Source organism: Ananas comosus, linkage group 13 (assembly GCF_001540865.1).
Source record: "Ananas comosus cultivar F153 linkage group 13, ASM154086v1, whole genome shotgun sequence".
NCBI classification, from domain to species: domain Eukaryota; kingdom Viridiplantae; phylum Streptophyta; class Magnoliopsida; order Poales; family Bromeliaceae; genus Ananas; species Ananas comosus.
In genome coordinates, this window is record NC_033633.1 from 284,700 (window position 1) to 309,376 (window position 24,677).

The 24,677-nt window shown below is 37.9% G+C and overlaps 4 protein-coding genes and 1 long non-coding RNA gene across 11 annotated transcripts; 3 read left to right on the forward strand and 2 right to left on the reverse strand.

Moving 5' to 3' along the window:
• LOC109719392 lies at positions 2,627-7,355 on the forward strand. The gene is made up of 2 exons (XR_002218672.1): positions 2,627-2,728; positions 6,736-7,355. It is a non-coding gene; the product is annotated as an uncharacterized LOC109719392 (long non-coding RNA).
• Positions 2,684-6,943, reverse strand: LOC109719388 (laccase-7-like). Of its 2 annotated transcripts, XR_002218671.1 has the most exons (6): positions 6,728-6,943; positions 6,108-6,259; positions 5,775-6,022; positions 5,571-5,699; positions 2,834-5,343; positions 2,684-2,767 (listed from the first exon to the last, which is right to left on the reverse strand). XR_002218671.1 is itself a non-coding variant. In XM_020246028.1 (5 exons), the coding sequence occupies exons 1-5, from the start codon at positions 6,812-6,814 to the stop codon at positions 4,253-4,255; spliced, it is 1,707 nt and encodes a 568-aa protein (XP_020101617.1). In that variant the 5' UTR covers positions 6,815-6,943; the 3' UTR covers positions 2,738-4,252. The 2 variants fall into 2 exon arrangements, 1 of the variants encoding a protein (XP_020101617.1); XM_020246028.1 differs by having other exon boundaries at positions 2,738-5,343.
• On the forward strand, positions 10,369-13,253 carry LOC109719389. Its single transcript, XM_020246029.1, has 3 exons — positions 10,369-11,080; positions 12,598-12,729; positions 12,816-13,253. Exons 1-3 carry the CDS (start codon positions 10,671-10,673, stop codon positions 13,078-13,080), a joined length of 807 nt encoding a protein of 268 aa, XP_020101618.1. The 5' UTR covers positions 10,369-10,670; the 3' UTR covers positions 13,081-13,253.
• Positions 13,658-16,663, forward strand: LOC109719390 (mitochondrial import inner membrane translocase subunit TIM10-like). Of its 5 annotated transcripts, XM_020246032.1 has the most exons (7): positions 13,658-13,787; positions 14,019-14,073; positions 14,453-14,505; positions 14,776-14,825; positions 15,273-15,311; positions 15,534-15,603; positions 16,172-16,663. In XM_020246032.1, the coding sequence occupies exons 2-7, from the start codon at positions 14,032-14,034 to the stop codon at positions 16,173-16,175; spliced, it is 258 nt and encodes an 85-aa protein (XP_020101621.1). In that variant the 5' UTR covers positions 13,658-13,787; positions 14,019-14,031; the 3' UTR covers positions 16,176-16,663. The 5 variants fall into 5 exon arrangements, with proteins under 5 accessions (XP_020101621.1, XP_020101619.1, XP_020101622.1 ...); XM_020246030.1 differs by lacking the exon at positions 15,534-15,603; XM_020246033.1 differs by lacking the exon at positions 14,776-14,825 and having other exon boundaries at positions 13,660-13,787.
• LOC109719537 (probable serine/threonine-protein kinase At5g41260) lies at positions 18,753-23,788 on the reverse strand. Of its 2 annotated transcripts, none has more exons than XM_020246280.1 (10): positions 23,359-23,785; positions 23,025-23,248; positions 22,782-22,917; positions 22,295-22,428; positions 22,098-22,203; positions 21,935-22,020; positions 21,007-21,195; positions 20,459-20,623; positions 19,611-19,724; positions 18,753-19,261 (listed from the first exon to the last, which is right to left on the reverse strand). In XM_020246280.1, exons 1-10 carry the CDS (start codon positions 23,438-23,440, stop codon positions 19,007-19,009), a joined length of 1,491 nt encoding a protein of 496 aa, XP_020101869.1. In that variant the 5' UTR covers positions 23,441-23,785; the 3' UTR covers positions 18,753-19,006. The 2 variants fall into 2 exon arrangements, with proteins under 2 accessions (XP_020101869.1, XP_020101870.1); XM_020246281.1 differs by lacking the exon at positions 18,753-19,261 and adding an exon at positions 19,278-19,515 and having other exon boundaries at positions 23,359-23,788.

A 24,677-nucleotide genomic window follows, 5' to 3' on the forward strand; every position in this document is an offset into this window, starting at 1 on the left:
AATTATGATGTTGCCTAGATAAGTTTAGTAAGAGCTATTTCTTTACATGTTCTTGTTTTACAGCTGCATAAGTATAACAATCTTTATGTCGATCCGTCGTGAAACTAATCACATATTACATTCCGAGTTTCTGAGATACGTGTTAGAGAAGGAAATAGTCATAAAACAACATAATGAACTCATTGTCATCCCTTGCAGAAGGAATAATAGCAAAGGAACATAACTTAATTTCCTTTTTCCTTGCCATATAAGTAACAAGAATCGATAATTAGGTAGAGATCTGATGCAAAATCAAACAAAATTGTAAGCTAAAAACTTTCCAATGTTGAAGATCAAAAAAGAGTTTTTTTAAAAAAACTCACAGAAAATTTAACAAGTGGCACTTAATTTTAACATTTCTAAATAAATAGGATTCCTATGATTGTTCAAGACAACTGAAATGGATTCAGCTAGAGGGTGTTGTTCGGTATGTTTTTCGACTCGATGTGCTTTGCAGTCGCTCGCCTTCCACCCAAAGGGAATGTGGTCCATTTTTGCACTAGAGTTGGTTACAGTACGTGGGTGCAAACACATGTGACATTTGAGAGGATGGACCATTCAATTTTGATTGAAAATGACGTAAAATTTCATCACTATCTACATGTAAAGGTACCATTAATTTCCATCAAATTTATTCATCTGCATGAAACACCTTTAACTCTATTTAATTCAAAGTGGCCTCTTGTTTAGAGTATCTTCCTTTCTCCGACTCATTATTGCGATATAATTAAGATGCCTTAGAAGCTTCTAATAATTCTCCTTAGAGACCTTGTGATCCACACCCTTAATATGAAATCGACACATGTATAAGAAAATATTCATGTACGAGCAAGTATTCCTATCTTTTTTCTTCCTTTTCCCCTCTCTTTAGGTGTTTTTGGTATCGTTCCGCGTTGTCCGCTTCTGTTGTTGACAAACCGATGCATGTGGTGGATTCCTTGAGCACTCTTTTGCGCAATCCAAATGAGATCTCTCTATTCCTTTGTAGATTACTGTCAAAGAACAAGAGTCCAAACCAAGAATCTCTAGTAAATGATTTAGAAGAGGCAGGTGCATCAATTAAATAACCTGCACCTAACTGATGAAGATAAGCTTATCTATACAAGAGAGAGAGAGAGAGAGAGGATGAAATATAACAAACCACAAGGAATGGAGTTGTAATCATTATGCAGAATACGTATATGACACAGCCGTTGCCGTGTTTAAGATGAAAGAATGCATGCACAAGGACGGACGACAAAGAGGAATCTCTTCTAAAATAAAAGACAGCTGTTTAAATCTTAATTGATTCATATTTTCAGCTAAGTTTATTTTTAAATGAAATAAACGAAACGGGTAGTGTGCTACCTATCTCTCAAAAAAAAAAAAAGACAGCTGTTATTCCTACAAAATATTCCCTTTACGAAACCCTAATCGGCGTTTATATAGAGGTGCTCATCTAAGCACACTCAAAAATGAAATTAAATCAAATCTGACTCTAATTTCCTCAAACTTAATTAAAGAAAACCTAAAACTGAAAATTCGGAGGTCTAAATGATTAAATTTGGGTGTAAAACTGAGCCAGAATAGCAAAATAATTCGAAGTGTATATTTCAATAAACTATTTCCGAATAAGAATTGCACGTTGAAAAGGGTGTAAAGTTATGACAGTTTTACTGAACCCAGATCAGAATCCCATCAAACGGGCCTCAATTGGCTTTATTTCGACCATATTTTACTCCATCTTGCTTCTCCACGCATCATAAGGCTAGATCGTCCGCATCAATATACTGTAAAGTGTTCAACACTATAAACTGAAGGATGAACAAAGGTGTTGTTACCTTCATGCTAACAGGGAATGAAATTAACAGAGCTTGATTAGCTTTCACCGAATCTAGTCAAATCTAGTAAGCGACAATAAATCTGGTGTCAAATAACAAAATCAGCTCTGCTGATAACACCACCTCCTTATAATCACAAACCAATTAAGATTATATTAATAAATTTCATGGTCCATGAAGAGACTACTGATCCATACTTCGAAATATTGGATTTAGATAATATCCCACATCACGTCTGGATGATACACAAAACTATGTATACAATCCATTTGAGAGTGCAAAAAACTCGAAGTCTCGATCCCCAGAGAAAGAAAAGGTTACGGGAGAGTTCATTATGCAGTGATGCAGCATTGAACCTGAACAGCAAATCCTCAGACCAAACGGATCGAGCATTTCCTTCGCATTTTCCACCTTACAAAATGCCTCTTCGAACAAGTTGGATAATCCGGAGGTGGGTGAGGAAGAACCGGGTCCGAATCCGGCCCATTTTCACCTCGAAAACCATAGTGAGGCCCAACGAATAGGTGACAAAGCAAAACCTGGCCCAATAAAAGAATGGGCCCAATCCTCCAAGCCCAATAGTACCCACCTGGATTAACGAACCGGATCCCGGCCCATCCCCCGACGGGGTACCGCGAGCACGGAGCTGAATCCGCGTAGGTGCAATGGTAGCTGACGTAAGCCCTAGAGGCCAAGAGCCGGAAGTGGAGCGGATGAGGGCATCGAGGATGTGGCCCGGGGAGAGGACGAGGGCGGCGGCGGCGACGACGATCGTCGCCGTCGCCGTCGTCGTCGTCGTCGACGACGGAGTGGGCGGCCACCTTGAAGAAGAGCCGGGCGTTGAGCGCGGCATTGATCACGCGGAGCAGGTACGTCTCGCTTCTACATTACTTCGAGCTCGTAGGTTTCTGCATTTACATCAAATATTTGTTCGAATTTCTTAGTAAAGAGAGGGTCTGATCAAGGTTTAGTACCTAGTAGAGTTGTGACTCCATGGTAGGGTTTAGGGAAGAGGTAGGATGAGTGCGCCACAGAGGCGGTGGCTCGGACGACGGAGACATGGGCATACCACCATGGAGCAACCCTCTTGACCTACTACGTAGTAAGCGCTGGAATATCCCGTGCCTGCATTTACGTATACTAGATAGGTTTAGTGCCATGAAATAATAATTGAAGGGAGGATTGATATTTGTTGTATACTAGATATGAGCCACATGCTTAAGTTCTTAGATCGAATTGAATTTGAATCGAGTTTCGAAGTTCTAATTTGGATTGGTATAGAACATTTTTGAATTAGTTGATGGGATCCCCTGAGTTACATTGTGTATGGTATAAGGAGTGAGCATTTGTAGGATGTACATGAAACCATGGAACTCTGGTAGAAAGAACAATAATCTTAGTGAAAATGTATAATGTGATTTTACTCTCAAAGATATAATGAACTGAGACAAAATTAGAAAATATAGCTCAAAAATGAAATCAATGAGTGTATAAAAGTGATTTACATGGAACTTGTGCTTGACGATGGCACGTTAGCCACCAATGCCACGAGAGCAAGCACAACAGTTAGCAGCAAAAACCTTGGCATGTCAAAGAGAATGTCAGACAGGATATGCACAATGCTGCTATTCTTCTAACCCCCATTTGTTTGTGGAAATATATCATGCTTATTTAAAGGTATGCATAGCTGCAGTAGAGGTTTGTGCGAGATCCTGATCTAACATGTGTTTGGTCGCGATTACATCATAAACAATTATTTCCAACACTATTCTTCTTTTTTTTAAAAAAATTGTTAGTCTTATTACTCTTTCTACTTGTACAAAATTAACTAAAGAAGAACGTAAAATATATTATAAATCCTACTTTTCTACGATGATAGAAGACCTGGTGATTAATTTATGTCCCGTAACAATGTGTACCTCTAAATTATTTATGAATATCTATATGTAACTTTGACTACTTTCTCTTATACTGTCAGCAGAGTTACTGATTAAGTCAAAGCATTTAGTAAGTTTCGTATGCTACATTTATTCCAGATTTAGCTTTTAATATATGACAAATTATTTCCAATAAGAAACTCCACCCTATTCAATTCTAGTTTATAATTAATTAATTAAGAGAAAATGAATGGCTCTGATTGAGCTATGCCTTAAGGAATGACATGGTAGAAACAAGCCTGAACCATCTGACAGACTCCTTGTATATCCAGGTATTTTTATTTATACATGTTATTGTCTGCAGCCAGTAAATTTGCATATCCATTCTTTCAAGAAATTACTAAGAGATATATGTTACAACACATATCAACAAATAGTGGAATCCCAACCAATAATACAAGCATAGAGTAGTTAAAGTGGGTTTTCATTCTTTAACCTGGTAAAATTCTAAACACGCTAGCACTTGGGGTAATCTGGCGGCGGCGGAGGGAGGATGGTGTCGGGCGTGGGACCGTTCTCCACCTCGAAAGCCGTGGCCAACCCAAACTGCAAGTGGGCGTCGAGGTGGCAATGCATGATCCAAACCCCGGGATTATTAGCCTTGAATCGGATCACTGCCCATCCGCCGCCCGGCACGGCGATGGTGTTCCGCATCTGCGGATCCACCAAGTTGTACTTCTCCACCGCTTCTGATTTGTTGTAGTTCCCCAAACCCTGTGCCAGCACGTAGAAATTGAATCCGTGAAGGTGCAGCGGGTGGTTCTCTGCTACCACAATCGCTGTGTTCTGCAGCACCATCTCAACAGTTGAGTTGTACTTCACCTTCGTCACCTTGGTCCCTTTCAATGTGTGCACTAACGGTGTCAAAGCGGGGTCAGTGTTCATGGATTCGTTCGTGAAATCGAAGAATACTGGGGGCTTATCCGGAAAACCCCGCATATAAATTCCCTTCAAATTTTTGTAGTGCGCCGCAAGTAGCGAGGCGCTAGAAGGGAATTGGAAAGAGACGTTGTTCATGCTCGCGGCGAGCGCTCCTGTGGTCTGATTGCACAGTAATTGGTCCGACTCGCATTTTACACGTCCGAACCCAAAGGTGACGAACATGCGGTGGTTAACAGTGAGAGGAACAGTGGGTTTGCCCGGTCTGAGAAGGCCGGTTAAGTTGGTGTAGAACCTGTTTGCGGTAAGGGTGTCCTTGTAGGCCGGCATGGTGGGCATCACCGGCTGCGAAGTTGGTGAGGTGTTGTAGTACTCGACAATGCCTCTTGTGGTGGTGTTGTCGAAGGAGACGCCACCACTCGCTTCATACCGGAGAGCCGCCATGTAGTATTTGTCTGGAGCGGCATCGGCTGCCATTAGGGCGTCAACTGTCTGTCCAGGCGCGATCACGATGACATCGGTCTTGTAAGGGTTTGTGTAGCTCGCATCCACAGCCATCACAGTGAAGTTGTGACCGGCTACCTTGAAGAAGAGTTCGCTATTGAGGGCAGCGTTGATGATCCGGAACATGTATTTCTTTCCATACTCTACTTTCAACTTGTACATGTCTGTGGGAAAACCATATACTGTCAGTGTAGGACTTATTAACAGTGATATGAGACCGAAAAAAAAAAGCAGGAGGATTCATCCTGGAGGAGAGCTGGGTATAGCACATTGAATAGCACTCACACTTTGAGTTTGGTTTGAAGTGCTATTCGGTATTTCGTGTCCATTGTCCTATAGATCTTGTTCTACTACTATTTCCTTTTTCCAAAAATAGCTTATAGGTATGTACCTTTTTCTGAGCAATTGTAGAAGTCACCAGGTTTTCCATTAATAGTGAACACATCAGATTTGTTTGGAGCGCCACCTTTCACGTAAGCCTCATCAGCCAAATCGACCACATTAGCATTCCACCACTCACCTGCATAAATAAATTATTTTCTTAATGTCTATTATTTGATAATTTGATCAATAAATAGTTCCAAATTATTATTACCTAGTAAGATTGGGACTTCATGGTGGGGCTTGGGGAAAGGGTAAGTATGAGGGCCTTCTCTTGGCAGGATGATGAGCACTCCATAGACGGTGGCTCGGTGGAAGGAGACATGGGCATGCCACCAGAGTGTGCCCTCTTGACCTATAATGTTGAACTTATATGTGTATTTGTTTCCAGGTTGTATCGGGCATTGGGTTATCATGTTGGGCCCATCGGCCCATCCGCTTAGTTTCTGAAAAACCCCATGCCTGTGGCCCACCAATGGTTAATACTTTTTAAAAGATAGCATATTAGTGTGGAAATGAGTACTGAGAAATAATTAATCTATATTACCAGTGGATTGTCATGTTGTAGGGTGAGTGGTTGAGGACATGAATTATCACTTTATCACCCTCACTAACCTCTAGTGTGGGACCTGGCATTTGTTGGTTTACGGCTGTGATAACTCTGGTTTGACATAGCTTGGTTATTGTCATGTTTCCGACCTACACATAGCACGAAATATTATTAAATTAGCTTGTTGGATCAACAGATTTACTGACCATTATGCTAATGACGTTTCCGTAGCTATAAGAATCTCGTAAATGCATAGGAGCGACTACTTGGATCACAATCTGAGATAGTAAAACTATATGTGAAATGGTAAGGTTGTGTGGACCTTTAAAGTAAAATGTCCAACTTATGATTCATTACTGTCAGAACAGTTGAAGTTTGGACACCTACCAAATGAAAAGAACAATGCATGGAGTTCACTATTCTGGTTTATTCTGTGAGAATCATATATGTTAACGTAAGAAACAGGGCTTACATGTGAAGCTAGGAACAAGGATGCAAACTATTCTCATATTTCTACCACCCATGCACGAGACACTTGTAATGATTGAAATGAAAAATAATTGAACTTTGTTAAAGAAAGAACTGAAAATTAATGAGCTTATATTGGACTTGGTTACATGGAAAGTGCGTTCGACGATTGCAGCATCGACCAAGGATCCGAGGAAAGCAAGGGCAAAAGCTAGCATGAACATGTAGTGTGTCATGTTTAAGATTCGAAACAATAGAACTAATTGATATAGAAAAGATAAATGAAGATGATGACTTCTTTTTTAGATTACTGTATCTTGGTGTGGCACAAACCATTAGTTATCTTATATAGATCCCTGAAATGCATACTGATAATGTTGGTTAATGGTACGATGGTTGTGTGCTAGCGTGCGAGCTATAGTTTCATAGTCATTTGGTAGTCATGATCAGTACAGTTTCCAAAGAAAGATAAGCAGCATTACATCTGGCAGTCGATCATCCTACCCTCTAAGAGTTAGTTGGCTATTTAGATACTTAAATTTCTAGATAATAACATGAGGACAAGGGACTTAACCAAGTTTGAAGTTGCAGATAGGTTTGAAAGTAATCAAGTTCTGTTCATATTTTTGTCAATTTGTGATTTGTTGGTTAATTTCTGAACTTAGAAATTCTCGAATCCACTTGTGTTTGCATTTTTTTTTTTTTTGTTTTAATTCCATGTAGTAGTATTGTAATAGCGACTACCCTTTTGGCAATTTTCACATTTTACTTGCCTTCTGCCTTTCTGAGCCTCAAAATTTATAGCATTCGATTGCTTGATACTGATGGAATTGATCTTTGTTTTCTATTCGCGGATCTACTGTTCTTCCGATTTTTTTTTTTTTTGATATGATCATCACTTTGGAAATTTTTTTGAGGATCATCAATTTCCTAGAGTGATAGTAGCTTCGGTGTATTAAGATCTTTGTTGTTCTTGGCTCCTAGTGGTTTTCATATTAGCTAGATTGCATTTTCATCTAACCTTTACAATTTATTAGTGTATAGGACAAACTCTCCTACACTACTAGAAAATTTTTCATTATCAACATTCGTTTTCTGGTGCTTATTGTTTATGGTGCTGTTATTTCCAAGTAGAGATTAGGGTGTCTTTTTCTGGATTACGTAGATTATTATTTCCTACTAATTCCATGGCGCCTTTGAACTCATTTATTAAATAGGTAAATCTCCTTGTAAGTAGCCTATGGTACGTAATCGTGTGAATTTTATTTGGTCCTTTAGGTAACAGCAAATTAATTGAATCCGTATTAACCCCCCCACACACACACAAAAAAAAGTTAATGTTTAACAGTTATTTCTTTCACCATCTTGGCTTCTCCTTTCTATTTAATCTGTTGTTTGGTGAAGGAGACCTAGTTATTTATTAGGCAACATTATGTGGTTGGGATTTAACATCTGAGTATAGTTGAGGGTGAAAACTAGTCCATGTTTCCCATCAAATAACATAATTATAGGTGCTACGTCCCACTTTGCATCAACCAAATTAATAGATATAGTGGTGCTCTTCGACTAAAATAAATGAAAATAAATCCTTTAGTTTCGGATCATTAGTTATTTCATTGGTTATAAACATTGTAGTGGGAGATTAGAATATTGTACATATACCATAAAGAATTTTGCCGCTTTAAATTTATAGTTTGCTACTACAAAAAGATTCTCCGTTCCAGGGGCTTAAATTAAGTTCTCATCTTGGCTATTTAGATAAAGCTAACAGCGACGCTCAAAACCAGCACTTTAGTGACTTGATTTTGAGTGAAAAATAGAATTATCAATTTTTCTATAAATTTTTTTTATTTCTCTTTTTTGCTTTGGTTGTCTTTAATATTTTTTGAGGTTGTGTTACCTCAACTCTTAAATTTATTTGCTAAATAAATGAAGCGGATAGCGTGTTTTTTTTTTTCTCAAAAAAAAAAAAAATGATACTTAGAAAAGGTGGAATTGTTAGGCAAAGCGATGTAGAAGTGAAAATGGTCTTGTATCGAGGAATCTTGTATTTTCTGTCACAATGCCAAAAAGGAAAAAACAGAAGAGAGCTAATCTCTCTTTTGAGGAATTTTGAAAATAATTTTGCAAATTGTTGATCCATTTAAAAGATAATAATTTGCATATATTAAGAGGATCCAATTAAATCTTGTCCGCCCAGTGATTCGTGCACTTTACGTGAATCTCACGCAAAAATCAAAAGTATGAATCACGAGGGTTGATTGGATCTTCTCCTTTCGCAAAATTTATTGGATTTGTTTGGTACATTCGAATCTAAAATATCCTTGTATCGTCATCTCATATGTTAATTTCGATGCTCATCTATCAAGTTTCTTTTTATTTTAAATTTGTGTGATTTGATCAAAGTAATAGGATAAGGGATGGACAAACGAGACAGTTTAATCGAAAATAGTTTTAATACGAAAGAAAGTAATGAAAGAGATCTCGTAGGACAGTCAGTTTATAATGATACTGAAGTCGTTTTAACAAGAACATCTTAGTTGTTCCTGAGACAATGAAATAATATTATTTTCAAAAATTTGAGCTCAGATCTATTAGAGGAGATCTATTGGAGGCTGCTAGAATTTGTAAGGAGTTGGTGAAGCAATGGACAGAAAGTTGTTGATATTGAGTAGAACTTTTTTTTTTTTTTATCTCTCTCTCTATCTTTCTCCCTCTTTTGAGGTTTAGTAGTCTTAATTTTTTAGCTAAGTTCATTTTTAAAATAAATGAAGTGCGAAAAAAAAAAGAAGAACATCTCAGTTTCTCATTCATGTGTTTTGCGTAAATGGCGATGCTTATGCTTATGAAGGACGCAAACACATAATAAAAGAGCAATTAAACACCTCCCTTTAAGCTATTTATTTAATAATACAGTAAATGGTAACAAGCATGGTTGGTGCAATTTGCCTTTTATTTAATTCTCTTCCAATCTTCTAGTTCCCAACATGTGTAAGCTCTAAGGTCCTCTCAGGTCAAATTGGTAGCTTATCTGGCTCGTTGTGATAGCGTACAATAATGTAGTTCCTTTCCTTAGAATTTAAGTAGCAATTAACAGAGTTAAGGACTATAGCACTCTCTTATCTTCTCCCAATGTTTTTTTAAAAAATAAATAAATACAAGTTCCTCGTGGACAGCTCCAATTGTACGGCAACGCATCAGGCTTCTATTTTTTTTTGAAAAAAAACATATATAGGCGTAATTCTCTAGGACGCAATCAAACTTTATCATGTTTACAGATAATTATGAACTTTTAATAAATCAATTAAAGTCATCGTTTTTTTTGTTTTGTTAGAGATAATATATATTTTTTTCTCTTTTTGTTTTTTATCGGCGGAGGGAGGTTATAAGGTTCCACCAAATTTGACTTTAAATGGTTAGGTAAAACAACCTTTCAAAATGACAATTTCGCAACCTTTTCCCTTACATCCTCTAACAATTTCATCTCCATTTTTTTTTTTCAAAATTTCTTTTCTAAAACTTAACACGTGTTTGTCTTTATAAACTGATATAAAAAATCTAATACAGCATTTAGAATAAAACAAAATTCATATATTTTTCAAGTTAACTTTTAAAAATTCAAATAGCTATTCACAAAAGAACAAAATTAGGTGATCCTATCCTATGTAAATATTAACTAGTATTATTATTATTATTATTATTATTATTATTATTTTATCTTTTCATTACAAACCTGATGCAAATTAGTCACATTAAGATAGGCCACATCAGTGGACCTGGACCCATAAAGAGAGACATAAAGAGGGAGAAAAGAAACCACCTCGGCACCTACTCCTAAAAATCCTCACTCCTCTCCTCTCCTCTCTCTTTTACAAACTTCCCAATCGCTACATAAATTAAACTTTTTATTGCTCCCATTTCCCATTCCAAGAGCTTTTTCGAGTAGAAATCGCTGAGGAGAAGCTCAATTAGGGCTTCTTTGGAGGAGCACCATTTTTATGGGCATTTCCTATTTTCGAAGCCCTTTGAAAAACCATCATCGAAAAGATCGCATCTTCGGGGTGGCTTTTACGCCTAAATTTCTCAGCCAAAATGGTAACGAAGGGCGAAAAGCCTCGCGCCGATGCGTCGTCGGAGAGCGACGGCTCCCGGTCCGGCTCCGGTCACGAGGTCGGCCGGTTCCCCGGCTCGCCCGCCGGAGTTGAGGAGGGTTCTCCGAAACGCTGCGTCTCCGAGGGCTCCCTCGACGCGGAGGATTTGGAGATAGGGGCCCTCTCCGAGATCGACCAGAAGCGCGGCGGCGGCGGCGGCGGCGAGAAGCCCGATAAGGGAAAGCCGAGTAAGGCGGCGGCGGAGAGAGATTGTAGGATCTGCCACCTCGGCTTGGAAAGCGCTTCCCCGGAATCGGGTTTGGCGATCGAGTTGGGTTGCTCTTGCAAGGATGATTTGGGCGCGGCCCACAGGCAATGCGCCGAGACTTGGTTCAAGATCAGAGGAAATAAGTAAGCCGCAGTATAATTTCAATCGGGCCATTTGTTTCTCTCAATTTTGTCGAAACTACCAGTGTTTCGATGTTGTTTGTTGTTTTACATGTCGTGCGCGTTATCTCAGTTGGCGTTAGGTTTAATAATTAGATAATTGCTCCAGTTCTAAGTTGGTGAGTTGTTAGCTTATGGTCTAGAATTAAAAAGCACGAATGGTCGTGGAGCCGAAATAAGAGTGCACATTCTTTTTCTTAAATGTGGAAAAGTTGCGAGAACTGATAAAAATAAAGGAAGATTATGCTGAGTAGTGTCGTCGCCTCCTTTCGTTTGATTTTGTTCTCGGATTCTTAGGAATAACTTATCCGAGCGATGTCGTTGCATCATTTAGTATGGACTAGTAATAGCAGTTTCTTCTTGTTTAGCATCTCCCTGAATATACTGAGCCAATTTGTTTACCGCCATCTCACCTGCTCCAAAGAATATAAGATTACTCATTGATTGGAAAAGTCATCCGTCCTGCAATATGAAGATATATGGATCATATTTGTGGGTTTGGTTTCTTATTTTGTTTGTTTTGTGAGGAGTTTGGTGCCTTCGTCGGCCATGATTTCATGCAAATGAGTATATTCACTGGATCTGTCATGACTACTAGACATGAAGGGAGTGCGTGCGGACTGCCGAGCATGGTTAATATCTCATTGCATGGCCATTACTTATATGTCAGTCTGATGTTGGCTTGACAATTTTCATCGCATGACTATAACTTATTTGTAGTCGTGGGAAGTGGAGATAAGCTAAAATTAGCATTGGCTGGTCTTTTTAACAAGCCCTGCTTTATTTATTTATTTATTTATTTATTTTTTTGTTCTAATCATAAATCATCGAAGAAAGAATTTTCTTCACACTCACGGAGCTTAAAATCGTGAAAGCATCATTTTTACCTTGGTATAATTCTATAAACACTAAGGATGAGGCCGTCAACTTGTTTTGGCCGGTTGTAATTGAACTCCTAGTTTCGACACTGACCTTTATAATTCATTTGTAATGAAAATCAATCTCTTGGTCCATGTCTAAGAGAAGATATTTCTGGGGCCCCTAAATTTCTATGAAGGACTATTGTTGATTGTGAAAAACCTTGTTATCCAAATTCCTGTCGTCGTTCACGTTTACGTAGCTTTTTTGAAAGTTGATACAATTTTTGCTCAGTACTTGGGTCAGTTCGAACATCAGTTTGACGCTTGCAAGCTGTCTTTCTTGATATGAAACCTAGATTTGTAGGATATGAATACGAGGATGTGTGTTGGTATTAATTTTTCAAGAAGTTGTTTGGTATTTCTGCCTTCATGGGGTGTTGATGATCTATAAATCAGTGAATCTAGGACTGATTTACTGTGGTCAATAATTTTTGTGCTTAGTTCTAATTAAAAGTGGATGCCATTTACTCCTCTTTTGTATTCTATTTGGAATAACATCACTACAACTTCTAACTTTCTAGAAAGTTTTATCTGATCCTTTTTTCTGTTTTCCAATTCTAGAACCTGCGAAATTTGTGGGACAATTGCTCGCAATGTAGTCGGTTCGGGCGAGACCGAGTTTATCGAGCAGTGGAATGAATCAAATAATGCCACGGCTACACCTGCATCAACAACTGAAGCGCGCCCCTTTTGGCAAGGCCACCGATTCCTCAACTTCCTCCTCGCTTGCTTGGTCTTCGCCTTTATAATCTCCTGGCTCTTTCATTTCAATGTCCCAGGCTAAATTTGGAGAATTTTGGTGGAGCGTTCCCTTCTTTTAATAACCACCTTCACTGGTTGGAAAAAGCTTCAATAGAAAATCAGGCGCCTCAATCGACAGCGGAGGCATCTTTTAATCAAATAGTTCTTACGGAAAGAGAGAAGATGAGGCAAAAGAGACGTGATCAAGCTGGAGATGAGCATGAGAAATGGAGCCGAACTCGAGCCTTCAATTTGTTTGCTTCTGAATGTAGGAGTGCTTATGACACATCTTTGTTAACTTAATTGTTCGGCATAAATTTGTTCTTCTTTCCATGTCTTCCTCAGTACTGTGACTGTGTTTCTCTCTGAGCAATAATACTTCATGCTCTGTTGCTAGCAAAATGAGTGGTTTCAATGCTAAATTGTTGAAACATTACAGAGACAAGGAAACCGAGAGGCCGCCTTTTTTTTGGATCCTTTCTTTTGTTCATAAGCAAAGAATGCATGGAGAATCTCGAATTATGGGTTATTTCGAAACAGGTTCTTGAACTAATATTATTTTGATCAACTTAGATTTTCATTAAATAATTGCAGAACATCTCGTTAATTTACAGAGTATTCTATTCCAAATAGGTCGGAATATTTTGAAATCAAAAGGTAGAACTTTTTGGAGATTTGCAATTCATAAAAATAAACTTGAGGGATTTGTTTCCAGATCACCTACATTAGCCTTGTGCGTTTATATTGTTTTGTTTATACATAATGGACCGTATATGGGTCTAATTGGGTTGCAAAGCCCATGATGCGGTCTACTACTGGGCCTCGCAACTTTTTCTACGGCCCAATTATGTGGACCCGTTTCCAGCCCAATAGGCAATACCGGTCCCCGCACGGGGTCCCCGATCTCCACGCCACGCTCCTCTGTTAAACCCTAGAATTAAAAACCTCTCACTGTTTTTCGACTCTCTTCTCAATTTTTCCGCTTTTTATCCCTCTGCAATTTCTTCGTGGTATGATTTTTTTTTTCTTTTTCGTTTGTTTCTTCTTCTTTTTTGCCACCTAAAACATGTCGTAATTTCTCTTGTTATTTGTGTTCGTAATAATCCCGTACATTCGATGTATCTTTTTTTGATTTTTCTATATTTTTGGTTTTTAGGAACCACTCGCATGAGAATTTCATCCCTTATTAGGTGCTAAATATTTTTCGTCTTTTTTTCCTTTTTTTTTTTTTGTTTTTCCAGGTGACTTGTAGCAATGGCGGCTAAAAATGGCCCGACGGATATTGAAAAAGAGCAGGTAATTACTGTAAGCATCATTTTTTTTTTTTTTGGAGATATTAAGCACCAATTTGAGAGAGTTTAAACCTAAATTAAACAATTTTCATTGGATCGAATAATTCTTCCTTGTATATAATGCTTTAGTTTGCACATGCGTATCTCTTATTTCAAAATGCGTCGAAGATCTGTAGTTGCGAGTACAATTTACAAAACTTGCGGAAAAATTACAGCATAATTTGAATATCTCCTCTAATCTCTCTTTGAATCTGTCGTAGTTTGAGTACTATTGTCACTGGGTTTTCTATTTATGATCTTTGTGTAGATTTTGGCTCACATTGCTTTTTCTGTTCATTCCTTTTTGATGCCTTATAATTGACTTTTCCGTGAACTCTAAGCAGGTTTTTGGGATGGCGGAGAAAGAGATGGAGTACAGGGTTGATCTCTTCAACAGGTAAGTTCACTTTGATTTATGAGGACTATATCTGTCATTGGTTGTTGGGCTTTTGAGGCTACTACTGCTTCTCCTAACAGCATTACTCGAACAGCACTAAAACCTTACAGCCGGGACAAACCTGCTATTAATATATTTCATGGGGTCTCCCTTTTTTCCTCAGGCTCTTCCACCTGTAGATAGCTTAAAACTCCACAAAATACACATGATTGCACAATTTATTCGCAAAAGCAATCTCTATAAGATATGAAATTCTGCCATGGAAAACAGTGCAGGTTGCAATGTTCTTGAAGAGGTCTTTAATTTCAAAAGAGGGTGGGGTAAGACCTTTTCTCCCCTTGTGCTGGGCGTACGAAAGCGAGATCATATGATTTTATCAAACTCATGGCTTCTGTGGTAGCAAATTATCGTGCATTCTTTACTAAAGTTGGATAATTGTGAGGGTGATGATGTTTGTTGCAAGCAGTAATGCATGTTTTGGCGATTTTCTCATGTGTAGATCTAATATATTGGACTTTTCTTCTGTGGTCTGTTGATCTTAAGTAGCTTGCCTTTTAGTTGCCTTTTGCGTCGTAAACTTGTGCTGGGATTGTTTTCAGAAGTGTTTCTTGTTAGAGTTCAAATAAGCTCGTGATTTGCCGCAAAAAAAGACCTCCATGCTTTTTTCGCTCTTCTGCTATGAAAAATAGAAGTGTATTATAGTTAATTGGCAGGATTACATGTATAACTAAGCTGACAAATAGTTCTTACTTTAAAATTTTATGCAGGCTTACAAAGATCTGTTTCGATAAATGTATTGATAAAAGGTTTGTCGAAGTTTCCTCATTCTTTTAACTCTATTTCCTTGTTTAAGATATGGAGAGTTGCATTAGATTGATTTCAGATCATTTTTAGGACATATTATATGGCTTATGTGCCCGAGCTTATACTGATTTTGATAAGATGGACCTATCTTTTGAAGATTTTTTTTTAATTTACGGATACAAATCGGAGAACTCATCTTATATCTCCTTTTTCTCCCCCTTTAGGTATAAGGAATCTGAGCTTAATATGGGTGAAAACAGTTGCATTGATCGCTGTGTTTCAAAATATTGGCAGGCAAGTCATTGGAAATTTCTTCTCATGAAATTCATAGTTGGGAATCATATATCCATGTTTGTAATCGTCAAGCATGATGCTTGGTGCATTATAAATTGTTTGATATAAGAAATTCGGCTTCCTATTTGACTGATCAAAGGATTGAGGATTAGTGCATTAACATCGATAAGAAGTTCTTGGTATCAAGCTATATATAATTAGCATTGCTCACTTTTTCAACGTATAGATTTAGGTGAAAAGGATACAAGTTCTGCAAGATTTGTTTATACCGCATACGAAATGCCATTATATTATTCTTGCTACTCCTCTTAGCAGCTCTCTTTCTCCTTTTCCTATGTGTGTTTTTGTTAATGGAATAGTCGTTTGGATATTATAGCTGGAAAAACATAATCAGAAGTTAACTTTTGAAACTTGGCAGTGCTCTTTCTGCTTGTAGAGTTGTTATCTAGCTGCCGTCTTTTGTCGGAAACAAAATATAGTCATCATGTGTTCTCACATATCGGAACTTGTTTTTAATGTGCCATTCTAATTGAAGGGACTTAATTTTCCTTGAGTTTATTTTTTTCAGGTGACCAATCTAATTGGGCAATTGCTTGGCTCCAATCGGCCACCGCTGTGAAGTCGCTGCTGCAGCGTCATAGCAGATTGTTACCTTCTCTTCTTAACAATTGGCGTTTCTGATCACTGTTCCTCGCGACACGAACCGGTCGGGCTTCCGACTGGAGACTACACAATGAAATGAAATGATCCAAGATGTAACTGATTTGATTGTTTCTCAAAAATGCATGTAGCCCCCCTCATCTACAGTTGATTTTGCAATAGCGTTCCTAAACTTCATCTGTCCTTTGGTGGCACTCACCTCAAATTTTGTTCGTTTTAATCTGCGTTGTAAAATTAAAATGTTTCATTTCGTATTTGGCGTTAACTGTTGGCGAAATCAGTAGTGGTTAGGCATCAATCTGGACCTGACTTGGATTTTAGTTTGAACTAGAAAAATTAGTCATGTGTGTTAAGATATATATAATTATCAAGGGTTTATGAATCCAATCGTTGTTTTAGATGACTGGTCTCTACTGTTGCGTAGTATTTTCTCCTTTACGTGCTTGGCATCATCATGCCATTATTTTTATATATTCGTACGAAGGCCCAAGAGAGCCCCGTTTCTCTGGGTACAACATGTGCAAGCATGTCGTTTTTTAATGGAGAGTTTTAAAGATAGAGTTGGGCCGGGCTTTAGTATTTATAAAGGGGCTTCGTCGTACTATGAACCTTGTGTGGGACCCACCGATGCGGGGGCCCCAAATTGGGCCCACGCCCCCCCAAAACTTAGAGTGAGACCGTCAAAAACTGAAAACTTTCCTTTTTGGGTAAAAAACGAAACATAGCAAAAGTAGACTTTACCTTTTTTGGTAAAAAAACGAAACGAAACAGACCAAAAGTGGACTTTTCAACGGGAAAGCCGGGCCTGAAACTGAAACCAAACTCGGCCCAATAAATCTTTTAGGGCCCAACAAACGAATTAATTGGGCGGTGCCATCCCATAGAAATGGGCCCATAAGACCCACGCACGAATTGGCACCCTTAAGACCTGTGACCCGTGTTCATATTTGTGGTCCCAAAATTCACAAAAAGGCCATAGTTGACTTACTTTTTTTTTTTTTTTTTTTTTTTTTTTTCTGGGATTGGATCTGCAAACTTTGATCCCACACTTTAGGTTGTAGAAATTTAGATTTAACGCATCGCTGTTTTTACCAGATGGAACAATAGAGGTGGAGCACTAATTGACTAATAGCTAATAATATAAACTAGTGAAGACACCCGCCGCTCCGCAGCAAACGGAAACTATAAAAGATACCAATGAAAAATAAAAAGTATCCATCAATAAAAAAAAAGAAAATAAAACTTATCACAAAAACAATTAGATTATATATATATATAATTATATATAGTATATATATATATATATATTATATATATATATATATATTTAATTTTAATAATAATTAATAATAAGGAATAATGTAATAAGAATAGTAATAAAAAGAATTATTTTTCATTCTCTAAGTGAAACAACTAAATTAAAAATGATCTTTCTCCGATATTGAATATTATCGAATCTAATTCAAAACTTGCAAACAATAATTGATAAATAATTTTAGAGAAAAAGAAAATCATATTCATAATGAACAACAACTTGCATTGAGATATTTAATGGTCTTCAACATGACTATTAAATCTTGTCTCCAAAGAGTAAAAAGTTTTCATGTAAAAGGAGGCACTAAGACAGCTTGAAAAACTAAAAAACAAAAAAAATCAAAAAACGAAATAATTTTTTTAATAAAAAATTTCATATCATAAAACATGTATATATATATATATATATATATATATATATATATATACCCGCCGCACGCTTATCATCTTGAACTTTTTTAGTAACTCCAGGCTGTTTATCGACATCAAGATGGTACTGAAAAAATAAAAAATAAAAATCAATACAATTGTGCAAATCCAACATGAAAGAATGTACAGATTATATTATTAAATATGCTGAAGAATTCTATAGATAAATAAAAGTAGGGAATTGGTTAATCTGTACTAAAAAAGGCAAGGTGGTAAAGAAAATGGCAATGAAGAAGCAGGAGAAGAAACCATATCTTATGGTGAAGAGAAATGGTTGCATGCCGGAAAAATAAATTGTCATATGAAAAAGAGAAACGGTCGAGAAGATAACTTTCATATGGGAAAGAGAAACAGTCACATTGAAAAGATAAAATATTATATGAAATTATGGTAAAGAGAAACGGTTGCATGGCCGGAAAAATAAATTATCATATGGAAAAGAGAAATAGTCGCATGGAGAAGATAACTTCCATATGGAAAAGAGAAACAGTAACATTGGAAAGATAAAATGTCATATGAAATAGAAAAACGGTTGAAGGAAGAGGAGAGGTCGGTTCAAAGAGAGCAAAAGATAAAATGTCATATTAAAAAGAGAAACGGTTGAAGGAAGAGGAGAGGTCGGTTCAAAGAGAGCAAAAAAATATAAAAAATCTAAAAAAAGGAGGATTTGCCGTGTCATCATTTTTATTGGGAATTCATATAGAGTTATAGATTCCACAAGGGGCGAGCATTTAATCTGTACGGTGTTGGACCCAAATGCATAGTGGAGATAAGTTTTACTGATCACTGTAGAACTTTGCATACAAGGGATGTGTGTTAGAATACCAAGCTCATTTAGCAAAAGCTGAAATCACCTTGAAGACAAATCAACAGGAAATAAAGCAAAAAGGAGAACCCATAAACAGCCCTACATGGTGGCAAACCCATGGAAAAACCCAAAAGAGGGCTGATATAAACCCAAAAAAAAAAAAAAAAAAAAAAAAAAATCTACCATTCAGAGCTATACAGTTCTGTTCCTGCTGTTGAATTTGGCTTCCAAAGTAGCACCATCTTTTAGTATTTCTTGGGCATCACTCTCCATTCCGAGGCTGAGAAGCGCCGCCGCCTGTAGATAGTAAGCAGTCGGCCACTCGGGCGATACCACTTGTGCTTGCATTGCATCTCCTAGGGCTTCTTGAAGCATGTTGCTCATTAGGTAAGACAAGCAGCGACGAGCTAATACAGTCGGAGAAATCATCGTGCCAGTATCAATAAACTGCAACAAACCAAAAAAAAAAACCAAACAAACATTTGTATTACCAATTCTATGCATAAGATGAAGAGGGCCAGGGCCAACAGGGTAAAGAAGTGATTGAAGTCAGCACTTAAAAGCTAGTTGAGAAAAGAAACAATTTACATTTTCGTCAGTTCATATGAGACTAAAAAAGGTTAAGAGGTAAGTAAAACAGGCAATCATAATCATCTAAAGTTTCCTGTGTTAGGAAACGCAGGCCTTGGCCATCAGCATCCCTATCGTCAACAGAAAAACAGGATAAGCCAATAACAAGTTGTCAACTATATTCAGTCAGTCATGAAGATAAATCTCAATGTTGGCCTTTACAAACCTGAGTGTAGTACTCAATTGCAGTTCCAAAATCTTTAGCTCGGAAAGCAGAATCTCCATGTTTCTTGCTATTCAGAGTCTCCTGCATTTGGTTGGTCCACATCTGGAAAGATAGCTGCAATTGGAATGATGCATGTAGCGCAAACTTTAGACATAAATCAGATAATGAAACAAGTGGCATAAAAATAGTAGCATCAATTGGAAGGAAATCCATTTTCACTTCTAAATTTTGTGTAAAAAAATAAAATGAAGAGAGTAACTGTACACTTGCATTCCAGGAAATCAATGTTTTCTCATGCATTTAGGAAGCCAGTACCCAGTGGCACTTCATTTTCAAGCCAAACTAGACCTGATTAATGAATGAAGTTAAGGCCAACAGCAATGAATGCATTGACTTTTTTTTTTTTACCCCCTTTTATTCTCTACAAGAATCTCATCCAGTCGTCTTGTAATATAGGTAAAGAATTCTTTGGCTTAGCTTAGTGGTAACATTGTCCAGCGGAATTGAAAACCCGACATGATGCAAACCCCAACCTTGGCGTACTTGACCCAGTATAGTTCAGAAATGTGCATATACTAATCTGATTATTTACAGTTGTATGTTCTTCAAAACGAAAGAGATTACTTTGCTGTCGATACTGTGGATAATAAAATTTAAAAGAAGAACAAGTGTTGCAGAAAATGCTATGCATTTTGCGTGTATCTACAAATATGAGCTGTTCTGCCTTTAGTCATCATGTATCCTTTCAGGCAAGCTAGGAAATATCAGGAGGATCTCACATTACTTTATGAGGCAAGAATAATCTATAAAAATTTGAGAAATGAGATAGAGGCACTATCTTATCTTACCTCATTGGCGACTCCCTCATCATCCTTGTATCCAACTTTCTCCAGCATTTCATGTATGGCAGTAAGGTCCACTCTGGAACAAGCTTCGCCAAGAGGAGATACCGAAAGCCTTTGCACTGTGGTGGCAGGTGCACGTTCAATTCCCATCATTACATATGAAGGAACCTGCTCAATAAAATTGACTGAGAATTGGATTGTCCACTGGCAATGAGAAACAACATAGACAGAAATAGAGAAATGCAATAAGCCTGCTGTGAAAAGGATAATATATTACCCAATAAATTTAAGAAGTCTTAATCCTGGGTTATTCTTATAAAGGTCTAAACAAATTTTTATTATTTAAAAATTAAGTTCTATGGCATCATCAAAGTTTCAACTATAAAGAAATCAGAATCAGCACAACAAGACAACAAACAACATACAACATGAAGTGAACTGCATTACATATCAAGTTTACATCTACAGGAAAGCTTCGAGATCTTTTATTTATGCGACAGCAAGGAGATCCTTAGTATTCCTAAACAAGCAGCTAGGTGGTAAGCGATTACCGCTGCATCTTTCTGAAGAGATGTGAGAGCAGTCACCAACGACTTTACATTTGGCCTCTCACGAGGTTCGATTTGCAAACAGCGAGAAGCTAATCGCACCACCTCAGTTCCATCGGTGCTGGAGAAATGCCCCTCCAAACAAGAATCCATCAGTACAAGAAAGTTCTTACCACGGATCAAATCAAGAGCCTGCAGAGAAACAATTCAAGCCAATTTAATGATAAACAAAATACAAGTGTGATAATGCTCAAATCACGTCATAGAGAAAATGGTGTTCTCGTTATATAATGAATGAAGCTTTAGCAAACAAGGACGGGTCCTTTTTTTTCCTCTCTTTTTTCTTTGTGATGAAATCAGTGAACATACCATTTTGCTTCGACGTATTCCCAGTGTTATTGCACACATACTATTCAAAACAGATTTGGCAAAACAACGATACCATGAAAGATCAAGTCTAAGAAGGTAACAGCATCCAAATCATTAATGATGTCCTAAACTAGAACTGAATTTAACAAAGAAAGCACACCAAAAATCAGTGACAAGTCTGACCAACCGTGTCCTTCAGAGGAAAGAAAATACTTGCTAAAGCAGAGAATTCAGTTAGGATAACTATCCTTACCATGAAAGTGTTTACAGGCGAAATACAATTTCTGAGAAACATCTAGTTAATTCATGATGTAAGTGCACGAGGGAAACTACATGTAGTGCAGTAGTACAATACAGCACTTATATATGCAAAAGCACTCTTACATTAAAAGTGAGTTACCAGAAAATTTGAACAAGAACTATAATCCATTACTACTACTGCTGAGCAAGGATGTGATCTAGAAAATCTCGTATACCAATGTTTCAGCTCTCCTAGAAAAAATAGAACAAAGGTAACAATAGTTGGAAAAGTACATTAATTGAAGATCAAGAAGAAACTCACATGACTTGGTGGAATGTGCTTTCCACTTAGAAGATCAAGCAAAAGAGTCCCAAAGCTGTACACAACACTCTCTGGTGTCACTCTCCCTGCGAATTAGATCGAGTGAGAAACAAAACTATAAAAAACTAAAGAATAACTACACTATGAATTTCTTAAGGAATACCTGTTCTAAGGTACTCTGGAGGCGTGAAGGCCAAATTAGTGCTATAACTCTTCCCATCCCTGCTGTTCTTCATGAGGCCGAAACAGGACAACCTGGGATTACCATCCTGTCCAAATTTGATACAATTCAACATGAATGGAGAAAGCCCATTAAGAAAAAACTCCAAAATTTCCCCTGAACAGTGACAAATTCTTAACCTGATCGAAGAGCACTCTGTACGCATTGAGATCGTGATAGAGAGCTTTCCCTCTGCTGCTGCAATAGTCCAACGCCTGCGCCAAGTACAGCGCAACCCTTATCCTCATCGCCCAACTCAGAGGCTGAGTATCCCCTGCCATAAATCATATATAATCATGACGATGAAAACCCCATCAAATTACATTCTAAACCTACCACTATTCAGTTCCCACATTTCAGAACGTCATATACACCGGCCACTTCCGCCGAAGACCATCCTTAAACCACCGATTACCATTTTCCAACGACTAAGCGGACGATTAATTAGAATGCAAACCGCAAGTGCTAAGACAACTCTGATATAAATCAGCAGCATCATAGAAGGACAGACGCAATAAAATTCTCTTACATAATAATCGGGAGCATGATACTCAAAATGGATCATCAAACAGACAATTAGGCGAAATGGGAAGGAAACAAAGAACTGGGGAAACGCAGGGTTCGTACAGTGGAACAGGTGCTTAGCTAGGGTTTCATGGGGCATGAACTCGGCGACGAGGAGCCGCTCATTCCCCTCGCAGCAGCATCCAATTAGGTTCGCCAACCTCTCGCTCCTCAGCTGCCCCACCGATCTCGCCTCCTCCTGCCACCAAATCGAAACCACAAAAAAATTTCAAAAAAAAAAAAAATCAAAATCAAAATCCAAAACAAGGTGAGAAAGAGAAGGATCGGTGCTAGGGTTTGCCGTACGAGGAACTGGCGCGCGTCGGGCCAGGCGGCGCGGTTGAAGCGCTTGATGGCGACGACGCGGCCGGTGTGGAAGAGCGTGCCGCGGTAGACGACGTTGGGCGCCTTCTCGCCGTGCTCCGACACTATTCGCTCCGGCGAGAACCCGTCCGTCGCCGCCCGGAGCTCGTCCAACCCGAACTCCGCGAACGCCGCCGCCGCCGCCGCATCGCCCTCTCCCCCATTCTCTGCACCCCACCCCACACCCAAACAATAAAAAAAAAATAAAAAAAATCATCATCATCATCATCACCATCAGATGATGATATACCAAAACGGAGAGAGGAGAGATCAGTACCGAGATCGGTGGATTCGAGAACGGAGGATTTGAAGTGGGGAGGCCACCAACAGAGCGAGAATTTGGAGCAGCGAGCTCCCATTCGTAGCCGAATTCGTTCACAAAAACAAGCCAACAATAACACGAGCGTCCTCCTTCCTTCCTTCCTTACTTAATTACCCGAGCAAAGGATTTTAAAACGAGCAAAAAGCGAGCGAGCAAATTACAGCTCAAATAATGATGAAGTAGAGAGACAGAGAAAAAGAGGGGGACATGTATGTATGTATGTATGTATGTGTTCTGCAGATCCAAGGTTTCTTCCCTTTTTCCTGCTGCAACCTTTCTTACTTAACTTTTCTGCTTTCTTTGCTGCTGCAGCTGCTGCTTTTTCTTTTTTTTCTCTTTTTTTTTCCCCCCTTTTGCTGGCTAGCTTGCTGTGCTCTGCTTTTTCTTTTTATTTGTATTCTGCTTCTCTCCTTTTGCTCTCTGTATGTTACTGTTATGTGTGCGTGTACGTATTATATTTATATATAATATATATATATATATATTACCGTTGCATTCTCTCTTTGTCTTGTGTGGTTCTTTCTTTCTCCATAACACCTGGCGAAAGGACCACTGGTAGGTTGAAACAGAAGCATACGACGATTCGAAGAACGAAGCAGCAGGGGATTCTCTACAGTCTCGGTCGTAAGTATGAAACTGTCGGTGCAGCAGTATTTCTCCTTGCTACTATTAGTAGTCTATTACCAGACCCAAAAAAAAAAAAAAAAAAAAAAAAAAAAAANTTAATGTCATACATAGATATAAGTATATATTTTATTACGGCAAAATTACTTACTAGTGTGATATCTAGTACAAGATATTCCAATTGACATAATTATAAACTAAATTTGATATCAGTAAAACTGTTAATTCCATTGTTACCCACAACAAAATATTTATTTAACCCTAATAAAAATAATAAATACTTATATATGTATATATATATACATATTGATAAACTACATACATGCTTAAAATTATTGGGGTGGACAATAAAACTAATATTTTTAGTTTTATCAAATTTAATTTACAATCAAATTATAATACTTTTTAAAAAAAAAATCTCCCAGTAGGCCTAATTACACTTCCTATTACTACGTATTTAAATTAATCAAAGGCCGAAGAAGTTGTGTTAAATATAAAAATGTTTAAATACCGTTCTCTAATAGCTTAAGCTTTTAGAGTACAACGGTTATTTCACAGGTATCAGAACAGGAGGTCCTGAGTTCAAGTCATACCAGACCCCTAGTATAATTAATTTTCTCCCATTTATCAAGCCCACGTCATGGGCCGAC

What these genes read in the sequence shown, in the direction of transcription:
- LOC109719389 (XM_020246029.1), top strand. Translation starts at nt 10,671, where the DNA reads ATGGTAACGAAGGGCGAAAAGCCTCGCGCCGATGCGTCGTCGGAGAGC. An exon ending in TTCAAGATCAGAGGAAATAA is followed by an intron (nt 11,081 to 12,597) that starts GTAAGCCGCAGT and finishes TTCCAATTCTAG; the next exon opens with AACCTGCGAAATTTGTGGGA. An exon ending in ACTGAAGCGCGCCCCTTTTG is followed by an intron (nt 12,730 to 12,815) that starts GCAAGGCCACCG and finishes TCAATGTCCCAG; the next exon opens with GCTAAATTTGGAGAATTTTG.
- LOC109719388 (XM_020246028.1), bottom strand. Translation starts at nt 6,814, where the DNA reads ATGACACACTACATGTTCATGCTAGCTTTTGCCCTTGCTTTCCTCGGA. An exon ending in TGAAGTCCCAATCTTACTAG is followed by an intron (nt 5,700 to 5,774) that starts GTAATAATAATT and finishes TTATTTATGCAG; the next exon opens with GTGAGTGGTGGAATGCTAAT. An exon ending in CTACAATTGCTCAGAAAAAG is followed by an intron (nt 5,344 to 5,570) that starts GTACATACCTAT and finishes GTTTTCCCACAG; the next exon opens with ACATGTACAAGTTGAAAGTA.
- LOC109719537 (XM_020246280.1), bottom strand. Translation starts at nt 23,440, where the DNA reads ATGGGAGCTCGCTGCTCCAAATTCTCGCTCTGTTGGTGGCCTCCCCAC. An exon ending in CCGACGCGCGCCAGTTCCTC is followed by an intron (nt 22,918 to 23,024) that starts GTACGGCAAACC and finishes ATTTGGTGGCAG; the next exon opens with GAGGAGGCGAGATCGGTGGG. An exon ending in AGCACATTCCACCAAGTCAT is followed by an intron (nt 21,196 to 21,934) that starts GTGAGTTTCTTC and finishes GTTTCTCTGCAG; the next exon opens with GCTCTTGATTTGATCCGTGG.
- LOC109719390 (XM_020246030.1), top strand. Translation starts at nt 14,032, where the DNA reads ATGGCGGCTAAAAATGGCCCGACGGATATTGAAAAAGAGCAG. An exon ending in CGGATATTGAAAAAGAGCAG is followed by an intron (nt 14,074 to 14,452) that starts GTAATTACTGTA and finishes AACTCTAAGCAG; the next exon opens with GTTTTTGGGATGGCGGAGAA. An exon ending in GATAAATGTATTGATAAAAG is followed by an intron (nt 15,312 to 16,171) that starts GTTTGTCGAAGT and finishes TATTTTTTTCAG; the next exon opens with GTGACCAATCTAATTGGGCA.